Source organism: Chelmon rostratus, chromosome 1 (assembly GCF_017976325.1).
Source record: "Chelmon rostratus isolate fCheRos1 chromosome 1, fCheRos1.pri, whole genome shotgun sequence".
Classification (NCBI taxonomy): Eukaryota; Metazoa; Chordata; class Actinopteri; order Chaetodontiformes; family Chaetodontidae; genus Chelmon; species Chelmon rostratus.
This window is the reverse complement of record NC_055658.1, coordinates 10,331,821-10,346,542: the sequence shown is the minus strand read 5'-3', so window position 1 is coordinate 10,346,542 and position 14,722 is coordinate 10,331,821. Positions and strand designations below refer to the sequence as shown.

The following is a 14,722-nucleotide window of genomic DNA, read 5'->3' as shown; positions in this document are numbered from 1 at the left end:
TGTAACACACAACTAAACTTAAATGCTTTAAGAACAATTGCACAATATCTCGAAATTCAACTTTATTTTTGCTCCATGCCACTAAAAACTCATCATCAACATCAAAGGCTCAGCCTTGCTTTACAATAAAACGACAAACACAGTTTAAAAAAACCCATCATAATCATCCACCTGCATATTTACATTCATTAAAATAACACATTTTTTTCAGTAGTAGACCACTTAGTAGTGTAGTGTAGACTCCTGCTTTCCAAGCTGCATGTTACAGTAGACAAAAACGTACAGTACAGTAGACTACAGTAGACAAAAAAAGTTTGTAGGATCATACAACAGGAACGTGCAGCACTGAACAGTCCATCGGCAGTGCACTTTTTACAGTGTCAGATTCATCATTTAGCGTTTGTCTGTTCACAGTGTCGTCCACTGTTACACAACATCTCCGAATCAACACAGAGATTCATACAAAAGAATTTCCAGTACAAAATTTTCTCTCTCCGTCTCTTGCTCTTTGCTTCACGCACGCACGCACAAACACACACACACACACACACACACAGGCACACACACACGTTTAAGTGCATTCAGATGTTGCTTCGCTTTTCCTCCAGTTTAGCATCAGTAGTGATTGTGTGGCATGATCTTTTCTCTTTCTTTCTTATAAGTTACATTTTTGAACGTAGACGTTGAGCTTCTGAACAGAGGGTTGGTCCCCTGAGGAGAGACAAAGAAAAACACATGAAGCCGTCACAATCACTTTGAATTGACAAGGTGGAACAATAGATCTTTAAAATATTGTCAATATCCCATCATGGCTATGTTCCATATTTTTGTTATTATCAACAATGACCACGAAATGAACAAAACCAGCAGTGTGTTATCTACCAGAACCAAGAAGTTTTTTAGTTTTCTTCAGGATCAAAGTGACCCAGTGAGAGTTATAGAGTACATAAATGGATACAGAGCGAACAGGATCTGCTAACATTCAATTCGGCTTACATTAAATGCCAATTTGCTGAACAAACAGGCAAGTTGCAACCCACAACTAACTAACTCCATGATGACATTATACTTCCTGATGACGTCTCCTGAAGCATTCTGGGAACTGTATTTCCAAAGTTTAGAGCAGGATTATCCCACAAATCGATGTGAGCCAAAGCTGTTAAACAACTAATTATTTCCTCCTCTGTTTTTCCTCTCTTCAGTCTATTGTTATTATTACTTTTCCAATGTTTTTCATTAACTGAGTTTTTTCCACAGCAGAGCAAGCTGTATCAGTTGTTGGCTTATCAGACAGACAAAACTTGTCAGTGGGATCAATTCATCGCTGTTTTTGTTGTTTTCATGGGATTTCTTGACAATAAAAAGAACATATATTGCCAGCCTTATCTGTGCAACGACTCCGAGCTCTTACCGACTGCCATTTTGCCTTCGATCTCTCAGCCTCAAACTTGGCCACCTCTTTACGGTCGTGGACCGACACCAGCACTTTCCACACGCCCAGCAGGATCAGGCCGATACACACGATGGAGAGGGAGACCCCCAGAATGATCATGGGGATGTTGGGAGGCTCCGGGCAACCTGGGTCAGGGCAGACGAGGAGATGAGCCTCACACCAGAACTCCTTCATCTTTCATCTGTTTTGTGCGTTGTTGTAAAACTTACCGTAAATCTGGAGATTGAAGGCAGTGATCCCCGTCTCTTCTCCGGCCACATTAAACGAGATCCAGCACTCGTTCTCTGTCATCAGCGTGCACTGCAAAGATGGGCCCTTGTCATAATCTGAGAGGAAATGAGAACATGCATATCCATAAGGAAGGCATGATTCCATCGCGTATCATCTCCCCTTTCCACTTTGTGCAGAGAATGTAAAAGGATATACTCGCCTCTGTTGTGCTGTCAGTGTGATTTCCATATCAAAGGCTACAATCTGGTGTGTGTGCATGTGTGTGTGCGGACCACGCCATTGTATTTCACATCTGAAGCCTGAAAATCCTCTGCGATCATCAGATATACCTCTCAGCTTGCACAAGTATAGCGGGTTTAAAATAATGTCTTCTATAAAGGAAGACTAGGTCCGCTGGCTGTTCACATGCGCTACAATAGCACTGCCTGTACGACAAGGTAAATAATATGTTCCCCATTGTCCAGCGCTGCCTGAATGGACATGCATGGTGTTGTTCAGAGAGACACCCGAGTCGATGCAGGTCAGCATTCCTCCAGATCTCTGACCCATGGGGAAACTTAGCATGGCCATATGTTGATATTACTATCAAAAACACTGAGCTGAGAGGACAAACTTCAGCAACAGCAAGCATTTACAGCAGAGGTCACACTGAGAGGAGGGTGAATACAGAGTTATGGTACATTTACAATTAATGTCTGCGCACATCCTCCTCTTTAATTCTGCAGGGATAGAGGTTCCCCATCCTCACATAGCGCTTATTTTGTTGAAAACCTTCATGCTGACCATTTCTAAAATCATATCATAAGTAATTTCCTTGAAGGTATCCACTGATTTCACTTCATGCCTATGCGATATGAGTATCAGCTTGCACAGACTTGAAACCTGCCACAAATCCTGCTCAATGTTCCCTCCGAGAGAAGATTTAGTGACCTCCTCTGCTGCCAATGTTGTATCATGTCAAGGACTGTTTTTAAAATTCTTTCCTTGTTAATCTTTCCCAAGAATCCCTGACATCCAGGTTTGGCTGCCAGAAAGCCACACACTCCTTAGCTACTGTATGTTATCAAAAAACAAGACAGAAAACAACCTGGATAACAAGAAATAAGCAAACATGGACAGCATTTCTCAAGTTTCAAATTTTAAAGATTCCCACCAGAACTTTCAAAACGGACCCACCCAAAACTGTATTAGACGTTACATGAAGGGAACAAAATATTCCCTGTGATACATGGGCGATCTGAAGCAAGTTTCAAGTGTCAGCCGGTTGATTTTCACACTGTGCTGATATGAACTGTAATGCGCTGCAGGGCATAAAATCAATCTAAAAGCATATGGCATGCTTTGGAAAATAGATCACATTAATTGCATGTGCTGTTAATCAAATTTCAACAAAATCATATCATGATGGTTTGATCTTATTATGTAATTGTTGCACACATTTCTGTTTTCCAAATTCATGATTTGGCTCAAGCTCTGAACTGACAAAACGGGTGATTTAATTTTTTGTTACAAAGCCTTTGCTGTCTTGTAAGGCACACATGCATGATTATTCAACATTTTAACGTCTGATTTTGCAATGCATTAAGACATTGTGAAATACCTCCATGCAAGGAAATATCCATGATTGTGATTTCAATCATTATATCCTGCTCTACACTGGACATAAGCAATAATATTGGAGCAGGAAAGAAGTAGAAACTGCAGTAAATGCAATAATTTCTAAGGAAGTGCATCATGTTATTTAAAGCAGTGCTAGAACTTGTTGACTGCAGAGCTCTTTACCTGCTGTTGTGTTGATGGAAATTTTAGGGACGCTGCACTTTTGATCACACAGCTCAGCATCGTCCTTATCTTCCAGATGGCACTCTACACAGGTCCTGGTGTTAAAACAAGTGGAAAAACAAAAGCTCAGGTTTTCCTCGCAGACGATACAGCACCTCTTGGGAAGCTAAAGTTTAATGAGGCTTCCATCACTGACACAGTGAGTACAAAGAAATCACAGTGTTGGTCACTTATCACGGTTTTCCCAAGGCTTCACTCACTCTCTATCACCCGTCTCCCCTATAACAGTGGTATCAAATAGCACTACTCCTGACAGCTGCTTTACAATGGAGAAAGGAAATCTCTGAGTGCTGTGTTGGGGACATTAGTTGTCTTTTGATGTCACATGGAAGGTGTAGACACATGTGAACAAGGGGACCAGAACCTGATATGGCTGTACTCAAAAGAACAGGCAGATCATGTGGCGTAAGGAGACAACATCTTATATCTTTCAGGTAAAGAAACAACAATTACAGGGGGTAAAGCCGACAAAACCCTCTACATTACATCCTTATTCAAGGGCAGATGGCATGAATGTGGTCTCACCTTGCAGAGCTACAGGCGTTTCCACATGTAGCACACTTCTCACACTTGTCCCCAGATGCTCCAGGTACAGAGCACACACAGTGGCCACACTCACATCTCCCCCGGCCGCTGCAGACAGCGCCATCCTCTGACACGCACGCCTCGGTGCTGGTGCTGCAGTTACAGTACTCCCCCGTCCAGCCGCTTTCACAGTGACACTCCCCGCAGTCACACACTCCGTGGCCTACGAACACAAAGCCACTGAGGCAGCGGGCTAAACGCAAAAACACATGAATATTGATGACATTCATGTGCAGTCACTCACCTCCGCAGAGCTCCCCACGGAAGCGAACACAGGAGTAATTGTCACACTCGCAGTAAGGTCCATAGATGAGTCCAAAACTGGACGCATGACACACACACTGCCCACAGTAGCACTGCCCCTGACCGCTGCATATCTCGGACTTGTTGTTTGCGAGGCAGTTACCCAACAAAGCGCTTTCCTCATTACACTCGCACTGTGCTCCCAGGAACCCCGGCTGGCACACGCACACGCCGCACTGGAAAGCCCCTTGGCCCTCGGTGCACTGGCTGCTGTTTGCTTCAGGAGGTTGCCGGCAGTCACACGAGCAAAGAGACTCCAGTTCCACCTCTAGACTGTCCTGCAAGCCCACCGGTTTGAGGGAGAAGTGCCGAACTCCTGACAGGCACCCTGGGAGCGCCACGGACACGTTGAACACTACCTGAGGAGCCAAGAAGACATCCCATAAACATACCAAAACTGATTTTTCCTCTGTGCCATTGTTTTCCAAAATCAATTAAAAACACAGCAGCGAGCCACACTTTTGCTCTGGGTGACGTGTTTCTTTGTTATGAGCAACATGTAGTTTACTTTTAATCAGTCCTACATAAACCATCCTGCTGCCGTAAACACGAGAGCATCAAATGTGTATTAATCCACCTCTGAAAATAGTTCCCAACAAATGTAGCATTTATTCCTCTTTGAGTAACATTTGCTTAAAAGGTAAGTGTCCTGCTGCTTCAGGAATTATTTAGAAGGTGAAACTTTAATCAATCATTTTAAATGACCAAAATCCAAACCAAAGAAAAAAATTAGCACTGCAGCTACTTATTATTGTCATATTGATTATTCCGTTGGCTGTTTTCTTTATTTATCAATTAATTGTTTTGTCCATATCATAAAATAGAAAAATGTGCGTCATAGTTTCCCGCAACCCGAGGTGATGTCATCAAACCACTTCTTCTATTCAACCGACAGTCGAAAACCCAGAGACATTCAGTTCACTGACATGTAAAGATAAGCAGCAAACCATCACATTTGAGGAGATGGAATGAGAGAATATTTGATATTTTTTACATACAAAGAAAAATTAGTTGATTATCAAAATAGTTGCTGGTTAATTTTCTGACTAATCATTGTAGCTCTAGATAAAACAGAGAGCAGGCAGATCAGATTCAGTAGTCGAGCAGGAAGAGATGACACATTCCACGTCATTTCAAAGCCTTTTCATCAGTTGACTTTAAGGTTTCGCGTTTATTTAAAGATTGTTTTACTTGTCCACAAGTCAGCTGATGCTCTTGCACCAGTCTTTTCTGAAATGCCTCTGATGTATGAACTATGATTTCCTCTGACATGAAACTTTCAGTTCATCTTGAGTGAAGGGCAAAAACCTTTGGAGCAGCAGCTTGTCACAGAGGAGCAGGAAGTGCTGATATCTTTAAACATCACCTTAAAATCTCCCCTTTCAGCCTACAAGATTCCCATGAGATTTTCATCTTTTATTCTTATTTTGTTAATTCCCTGTGGTGTGTCCAATTATTTTGCTGTTTATATCTTTCTACTGTCTTAAGACTCTTATTAGTTTGTCAGGTGCCTGCGTAGCAGCCTGTATGAAAGGTGCTATACAAATATAAAGAAACAGCAGCAGAGCTGAACAACTGACCGTCTCTCCAGGTTTGATGTTGGAGCAGCGTTTTAGATCAGTGAGCACAGTCCCGTTTGGACAAATGGCTGTAAAGGACATTTGGAGCTCTTCTGTGTCTCCAAGGACCTCCAGCTCTACCTCTGAACGCAGTTCCTGAAAAACAGCACATATATTTATCAGCACTTTTTATGGAAATGCAACAGCACAAACCTGGTTTTCCTTTTACAAAATACTATCAAATAAATATACAGTCATCTATTATCGTGACGTGGGATTTCCAGGGCTTTAAGTGGAATTACACTTTCACCCCATGCTGACCTATAGCGTGCTCAGACTGTTTGAAACCTCCAATCTAGTTCTCTCTTTCTGGGTGAGTCATCATCCCAGGTGTGCTGGGCTGCACAAAAGCACCTGAGGAAAGAGTGACAGTTAACCTCAGCTGGAGGAAAGGCTGTGTTTGACTGACTAATGAACTCTGTGACGGACTGTCTGGGTGCTAACAGAGGGTTAATTGTGTGTTTCCTGTAGGCCTGTAATTGTACTGTGTCTTCAGTGTTGCTAAGGAGGAGAAAAGTGGGGGATGTTTTATGGTATACACCCAATTTGAGGATGGATTACAGTAAAGTAGGCAAAACAGATTCAAAAGACTTCACTGTTATTCAGTAAATATGTTGCAGGGCATTTAAAGTGGGATGGCTAAAATATCTGATTAAGCAACAAACATTGATCCAAAATTGCAGGTGAGTATAAACACTAATCATCTGTCTTCTGTCAATAAATACTCCTCAGTTTGTTTTTTTATTCTCCTTAAGAACCACAACTATCTACAATCAGTAATTAGAGGACTCGCCACCACTCAACGCCGCCAGGGGGGATTTACAGAAGGGCTGCGATGAGGTAGACAGACAGAGGAAGACTGAGAGAGAGTGGGGAAGAAAGAGCAAGTCAGAGTCAGAGGGGCGAGGACATCAAACAACGGAGACAAGCAGAGACTTGCTGTCAAACACGCTGATGCAAAGCACCGGGTGGTAGAGGAAAAACGTAATAGAGGAAAGAATGAAAGAGGAAAAGCCGAGAAGGCAGAGATACCGTCTGTTGGTTGTGATGTAAAAAAGGAAATTTCATAGGATTCATTCAGTAATACGGCTAATTTCATACGTCTTTTGTTTTAAACTCAAGCGTGAAACATTTTGGTGTCGAGCAACGTGATGAAATCAACTCTGACACAGTTGTACTGCTTTTGCAGTGGCAGGTGTTCTCTGTCTTGTTTCTTGTTACCAGTGCCTGCACACACAGAGCCTACCCGCACACCCAGATCACCAAGACTGTTTATTTACTTTGTACGCCGTTACAATCAGTTCCAGGATGTTCCGCGAATCTGTCGCCAGGACTCCAACTGTGGCGCCAGGTATGAGGTTTGCATAGTTCTGCGAGGAAAAGGAAACCAGATCGACGGCAAAATCACTGTTACGAATGCAGGCAGACTTGGCTCACAGTCCCAAAAGCACAAACAAAAGCACGCAAAAGAGCGGGGAAGAGGAGAAGGCTAGTTCGAACAGGTTCAATGAGAATGCAGCTTCATGAATAAACATGCAAACCTCAGTAAACACCGTTCTCACACAAACACTTCCAGTCTTCAGTTCTCTAGTTTGGACCGCTTCTACTGACAAGAAATTAATACATTTATGGAAAGAAGCCGTTACCTTATAGTTGGGTTTCTGATTTTCTGTCACGGCAAATATCAGTAAGATATTGTTCTCCACCAACTTATCAATCAGCTGACCAAGAGTTGGATACTCCTGGAAAGGAAATGGTGAAATGTCAGGAGTGAACAGGCTGCAAGGCAGCCATGAGTCATCACGGCTGACTTTAGAATGAAAGTCATGAAAGTGAGGTCACAGAATGAGTTTACATGAGGAAAACAGCAATAAAATCCAAACATGAAAAAGGACGTACCTGCACTGTGGACATGGAGTACTCGTTGTTGACATCCAGGTGACACTGCCCGTCGTTGGGAATCACGATGCCGGCCATCTTACTGTCCATCCCAAAGTGTGAGTCAGCATCGCTGACAAACACCAGCAAACGCATCGAGTCATTCCTCCAGCCTATCTTTTCCTATCAGGAGACCAAACTGACCAATCAAATAACGAAGCTGACGAGGCTCAGAACATCTACATTCGTACCTTTCAGAAATGTTTAAAAACAAAACCTTACCCCGCAGACTGCTGCCTGCATGACGGCGTCAAAGCCACACTCTGGCACATCGACGTTGGCAGACACACGCTGCATGGCGATTATCTCGTTGAATTTGTCAGTGCTGCTCGTCAGAGACAAGACGTGTTTATATCCAAAAGTCGGCAGGCAGGTTAAGCCTATGCCGCTGCAACACAGAGGACAAGGGGTAGAAAAATAAGATTCTCTGAGATGTGATATGACTGAAATCTGCAGCCTCACACGTACATCAGAAAAGAGGATGCTGTTGAGGTCTGTGGTCTTGTTTTCATATTTATTGTTTACCTGCAGGGGTTGACCAGCTCTTCTTCTGTGATCTTGATGAAGGGCAGGACGGGCTTCTCCACAAAAGAGCCAAAGCCCATTCGAAATTTACTGGTGAGGTTGGCCATCTCCCTGGACAGAGTGGAGCCCAGGTCTTTGATCATCTTCAGGTCGTCGAACATGGATGCTGACAGGTCCATGAGGTAGTAGATGTCCACAGGATAGTCCTCTGTGTGTTGGATCTTGACCTGGAATGTCACCTGACTGCCTGTGCAAAAACAAAGTCAACGCCTTATTTCCATCTGAGAGCAAGAAAACTTCTGGAGGCAAATCATTGCAACAAAATGTGGCAGGTTGTGTACCAGGTCGCAACTTGAGTGCCATTTTCTGCGGGGAGATCTGAGTGCTGTTGACATTGCCAGTCTTCTTCCCGAGTGGGTGATCCTGCAGGACTTGACCTTTGGAGACAGGGAACTCCAGCTGGCCCCTGGCACATCCCTTTTCTAATAAGATCTCCAGTGTGTCACATCTTTCGCTGACTGAAAACCAGTCTGTAAAATTCTGAGAGATGAAGGAAAAAAATCACGCGTGCTGTTTGAAGAAGGGAAGAAGGAGATTGTTTGATAGCATCCCATAAATTATTATTACTATCATCACCAATGGGGTCCTAAACATCCAAACAAGCAATGCCATTTTGCTAAACTGTGGCCAAAAATCCCACATTTATTGAATGCATTCATCTGCATACATGTAGTGCTTTCACACACGCAAACCCCGGCTGCTTACCTCCTGCGTGCACCAGGCACAGTGAGAACTGAGCCGCAGACAGTCGTCACAAGTCACGGCGCTGCCAGCTGAACATGATCCTGCAGTGCACATGAACACAGTCAGCATGTCAACATCCACCTGAAGATCTCTCCAGGGAGGAGATGTACATTTTTAATAGTGTGTTGAGTTCATGGTGCTGACAAAATAGTAATTAAAATAATAATAACAATAAGATGTAATACATTTATTAACATGTATAACCATAGCTATTACAATAAAGTGCAGTTAAAAATAATAACTAGGCTTTTCACAATTCACAATTTCACACACATATTAACCACAGCTTTAGAGGTATGCTCTTGAGTTACTGTTACTCTTTGTTTGCACATCATAAACGTGTTGCCCTTGATTTTTACAGCCGCACAGCAGCCCCGCTCACCCTCCACGGTGTTGATCCAGTACCGAAGAATCAGGCTCAGCAGAATCAGCCCCATTAGTTCGTGGGGTTACTGCTCACGACGAAACACAAGAAGAAGATTTCAAGTTGTCTCATATTCACAGGAGTGAAACATATCCAGCGTCATGCCTCCTGTCCTCAACCGAGAGCGGACTACAGAGGGGAGCGCTCCCGTGCCGCATTACCTGGATAGAGGAGGAGGAAGAGGAGGAGGAGGAGGTCAGAGGCTGCCTATACCTGCGCTGCCTTTTATGTTCACTTCCGTCCAGGTGAGAAAGCGAGGCGGGCGCGAGGAGAAATCAAAGCCGTGTGCTGAGGGGCTGACGGGCGGAACTCATCGCTTTCCCAACCTTAATTGTGTCATTATGAATCAGGTTTGTTCCCACAACCTTTAGTCACGTCCAGAGCTGATTAAAAAAAAAAGCAGCAACATGGAAATGGTAGAACAAAAATGAAATAAAATGAGTGATATGCCTACTGTCTGTAGTAATCAGGTGTAGTACCAGTGCAGTGGTGGTCTAACTTTGAGGGTACTTACTTGAGTATTTCCATTTTACACCACTTCATTCTTCTAGCCCACTCCACTACATTTGAGGATTGAACATAAAGACACATAGTTTACAGTGTAAAATATAAAGCAGTGTTAAAGATTAAATTAGTGGTTCCCTTTTTGAAGCATGAAGCCTTGTAAGAAGGTCAGGGCCTCTTGTCACGTTTCAGATGTCTATTAGGATCTTATTTCACCTCTATACTTCTCCAGTGGTTTCATTTAAATTACAAATCGAGGCCCAAAGAGGTAAAATGATGTAATATTTCACAAAAAAGGCACAAATTTGAGAAAAATATATACAGATTTATGGAGCAGAACTTTATTCTTCTTATTTCTTACCCTTTTTAATCCCCTCAACCCCTGGACTAAATGAGCAAACTACAGTAAAATGCTGCAGTATTAACAATCTTATCATGTAACGATATATCTGACATTTTTCTGCAGAATGAGTACTTTAACTTGTAATAAGTTAAGTACTGATACTTCTGTATTTGCATGTACTGTAGTTTTTGCATTGCTGTATCAGTACTTTTACTGTATGTACAGTATATGTATATATACACATATAGATAGATAGATAGATAGATAAGATTGTTGTGGTACTCACATTACTAAGCTACTGTTTATACCCTCAGTACACTACTGCATCAATGTAATAGGAAGGTAAACTACACTTGTCTAGTCATTGAACTGTGCCCGAAGACGAATAATAAAATACAGACAGGCCACACCATGAGCAAATACAGCCTGTATACCTCTATTACCCAGACACGATAACAGAACATAAGTTAATCTTTAACGGCATGAATCATTGTTTTTACTCTTGCAAGAATTTTTAAACTCAGTGACAGATTCAAGACAAAACCAACCATGTAGGCCAGTTGCGAGATATGAAATATGTCTGTGTGTGTGTAATACGAGGGGGAGGTGGGTGGAGCTGCGTAGGTGTTGAACCATTGACAGCTGCAGTGCAAATATCCCTGCTTGTCCCAACTCAAAGGAATCTCACAATTCATCACCACACCCCTCTGGATCTGGGTGAGCCCCATCTGTCACCCCAAACCAAACCCCACCTCCACTCCTCCTATACTAATCTCTCTCTCCCCTCTCTTCCTCTCCTCCTCTCTTCTTTCAACGGCACCCCCCTCATCTGCTCCCTGTTATTCTGATCCACCTTACCCAGCAGCCTTCTTGAGGTGTCAGCCTGTGAAATTGCTGTTTCATTTATACCTCCTTTGGCTTAATTCCTCTCATTTTCTGTCTACCAGTCTACCTGTGATTTGCTCCTCTCCTCTTTCCTCTCCTCTCCTCTCCTCCTTCACAGCCTTCATCTCTCCTTGCTCGTCACTATTTTCCAAATTCCTCAAGAAATATCTCAGCATGATGCAATCAAGCACCATTTTTTGAAACATCTTTTTTTTTTTTTTTTTAAAGTGATTTCGCATCTGAGAATATGATCAAACGGGTTTGATGCTGAAGGTGTAATAAGGTGTCACGGTTGCACCATACTGTTCCCCACATTTCAAGCTGACTGTGCTCTAAACTTTAAAGCTGTTGCTTTTCAGTTCAGTAGGAGGGAAATTCTCTCAATGAATCTGACAGTAGTGTTTGAAGCATATCATGACATGATTGTTAAAGACTGTGACTCTCATCAGAATTCAGCAATCCATAAATTATTCCCCCACATATCTCTCTCTCAGCATGACAAATTTACTATGCATAGAAATGGAGGTATACATTAACCCTGCAGTGAGCCAACTCACCTTCAGGGGCGTCCTCTGATAACATGCTGTCCCCTCTCCCAGTCTGCCTTCCTTGTCATCAAGTGAAAAATGGAGAGGAATGGAGACGCATCAGGCTGGCACATTCAGGCTTATTGTGTCCCAGCAGTAGTCAGAGTAACAGTAAACCTATTGTAACGGCGCCCTTTATGAAGCATGGCGCTGGGGTGACCCTGCTGCCCATGCTCCTTGGCTCATGTGTGCTTTTGTGTGTGTGTGTGTCTGAAAGTGGGCGAGTGTGTGTGCATGCATACTGGGGTCATGTGTGGGTGTTTGCACAGGCTCGGACTTGCCCGTGTGTGTGTGCGTGTGTGTGTGTGTGCGTGCGCGTGTATGGGTGCAGGGGGAGGCTGTGATGATAATGAGTGACAGTAACAACTGCTGGCTGTGAGACTGCCGCAGGAGCCAACTTCTTTATTAAGAGACGACCTGACTGATGTGCTAGTGTTGCACTCTAGAGGCTAAAGCTGGTGCGAACTGCAGCACAACACTTGTGACTCAAAGTAATGATCTTTGTGATTAGTTTGGACTGTCTGTGCATGTGTGTCTGTGTGTGTGTACGTGCACATGTTTGCTCAAGTTCAATTACTTCCTGCAGTGAGGAGGAGGAGGAAGCCGAGAGAAGGAGTGCCAGTGCTGTAATACAGTCTCACTCTTACAGTGGTATGGTTGGAATGCAGGTGTACACAGGCATGTGTGAGTGAAACGCTACAAGAGAATAGATGATACATGGCCCCAAAATCACAATTTTTGTTTCAGAATTTGCACAACATGCCTCATTTTTCATGCTCAAACCTGTACTGGTTTAGATAAAAACAAGGCTAAGAGTCTACAGCCATGCTAGTGGCACTGTGAGGCTGTAGGCTACAGGAGCTAAAAGCTAGCACCAGCATCCTAACATGCTCAGGATGATAATGCTAGCACGTTGGTATAATGTTCACCATGTGGTTTTGAGAGCTATCATGCAAACATTTGCTAATTAACACTAAACACGAAGCACACATGGTGCAGATGGGAATGTCATTAGTTTTGCAGGAATTCGGTCATAAACCAAAGGACCTTGAATATCTGTTGTAAATTTCATGGCAGCCCATTAAATAGTTGTTGAGCTGTTTCACTGACGACCAGAAATATAAACTTCATGCTGGCACCGGGGGAAAAGTCTCTGGGATTCATCCTCTGAGGAACACGAACGTCTGTAAAGACTTTCACAGCTATCCGTCCAGTAGTTGTTAAGATATTTCAGTCTGGAAGTGGTGGAATGACTCACAGACTGATGCTACCATCCCCCCCAAAAAACTCAAACCTCAATCCAAACAATCCTTTAATTAAAAAAAAACAGAGTCCTCAGGAAGAGCAGCAGGGAGGTTTATTTAACTGTAGACTACTTTGGCTACAGCTATACTCTAAAATAGCATTATTTTAACACTCTCTACTCTAAAAAAAAGAAATAAATGTAAAATTACTTATGATTACTGTGTATGACTGTGACATTATTATATACTATATCATTAGATTATTATTTTTGATTTATTCATATGTAAGGAACATTTTATTGTTGTAGCTGGTTGAGGTGGAGCTAATTTTTGACAATTTTGCATGGGACTGCAACTAATGATTGATCTCTTGATTATTTTCTCCATTAATTGATTGATTGGTGTTTGGTTTGTAAAAATTCAAAAAACAGTGACAAATGATGTCACAAATACCCAAAGTAACACCTTCACCATGCTTGTTTTTTCCGATCATTCGTCCACGCCACGCAATTTATTATAACAATGATTCAAAAGATGGTGTTTATGCACCATTTGTACTTAATTGCAGAACTGAGCAAATGTACTTAGATGATCTATTAATCATTTCAGTATTTTTAGTCAAACATTTTCTCGTGCAAACGTCTCACTTACGGGGATTTGTCTCATGTGATTGTAAACAGAATATCTTTGGGTTTTGAACTGTTGGTCGTACAAAACAAGACATCTGAAGACACTATCTTATAAACCAAACCATTAATCAGGACAATAATCAGCAGATCAATCAGCAATCATTGTTTGCAGCCGTAAAGTGTATATGAAATACAAGCATATTGTCTATTCTGCCATTTGCTTTTAGTTATGACCATTTTAACATACCATAAAACACTTTTAGTAACAATAAACTTTAGTTGTATTACACAGAGACATAGAATGAATGAACTTTTGAGACCATTTGGAAATTATAGCATTGAGAGCAACAGGTAACAACAGTCGTCATCTTTAGGAAGCATCCCATGTGTTGAACCGCTGACGAGTATCACACTAAATGAATGATACTGGATACTGAAGCAGGCCTCCCCTCTTAATGTGTGTGCCCCGAGCCTGACCTTGGGCTTCCTCGAGGGATCAGGGCCATGTGTCCCCTCAGCTGTGGAGAATTAAGAGGGAGACAGCGAGCGGATGAGAGGAAAGAGAGAGAATCTACTTGGCATGTATCTTATGTTCAAAGGGTTGATGCCTTTACAATATGTACTTGATTGACATGTGTGTGTGTGTGTGTGTGCAGGGGCTGCATGGGACGTGTATGTATATTCCTAGACTTGGGGGTTTGAAGGGTGATGTGTTGTGTTGGGGGGGGGCTGACAGTGGATGCGATGGCTAATCTTGCATCCCGGTGGTTTTGATCCCGTTGACTGGTAACAGAGATGAGGGGATG

General features: G+C 42.7%; 1 protein-coding gene across 1 annotated transcript; it reads right to left on the bottom strand.

Annotated features, from left to right (window-relative positions):
* Nucleotides 1–49: 49 nt before the first annotated feature.
* itgb6 (integrin, beta 6) lies at nt 50–9,881 on the bottom strand. Its single transcript, XM_041957469.1, has 15 exons — nt 9,683–9,881; nt 9,262–9,341; nt 8,838–9,036; nt 8,497–8,743; nt 8,194–8,359; nt 7,933–8,094; nt 7,680–7,775; nt 7,314–7,403; nt 5,995–6,129; nt 4,356–4,773; nt 4,052–4,274; nt 3,467–3,561; nt 1,663–1,779; nt 1,412–1,578; nt 50–711 (listed from the first exon to the last, which is right to left on the bottom strand). Exons 1-15 carry the CDS (start codon nt 9,735–9,737, stop codon nt 616–618), a joined length of 2,346 nt encoding a protein of 781 aa, XP_041813403.1. The 5' UTR covers nt 9,738–9,881; the 3' UTR covers nt 50–615.
* Nucleotides 9,882–14,722: the final 4,841 nt, after the last annotated feature.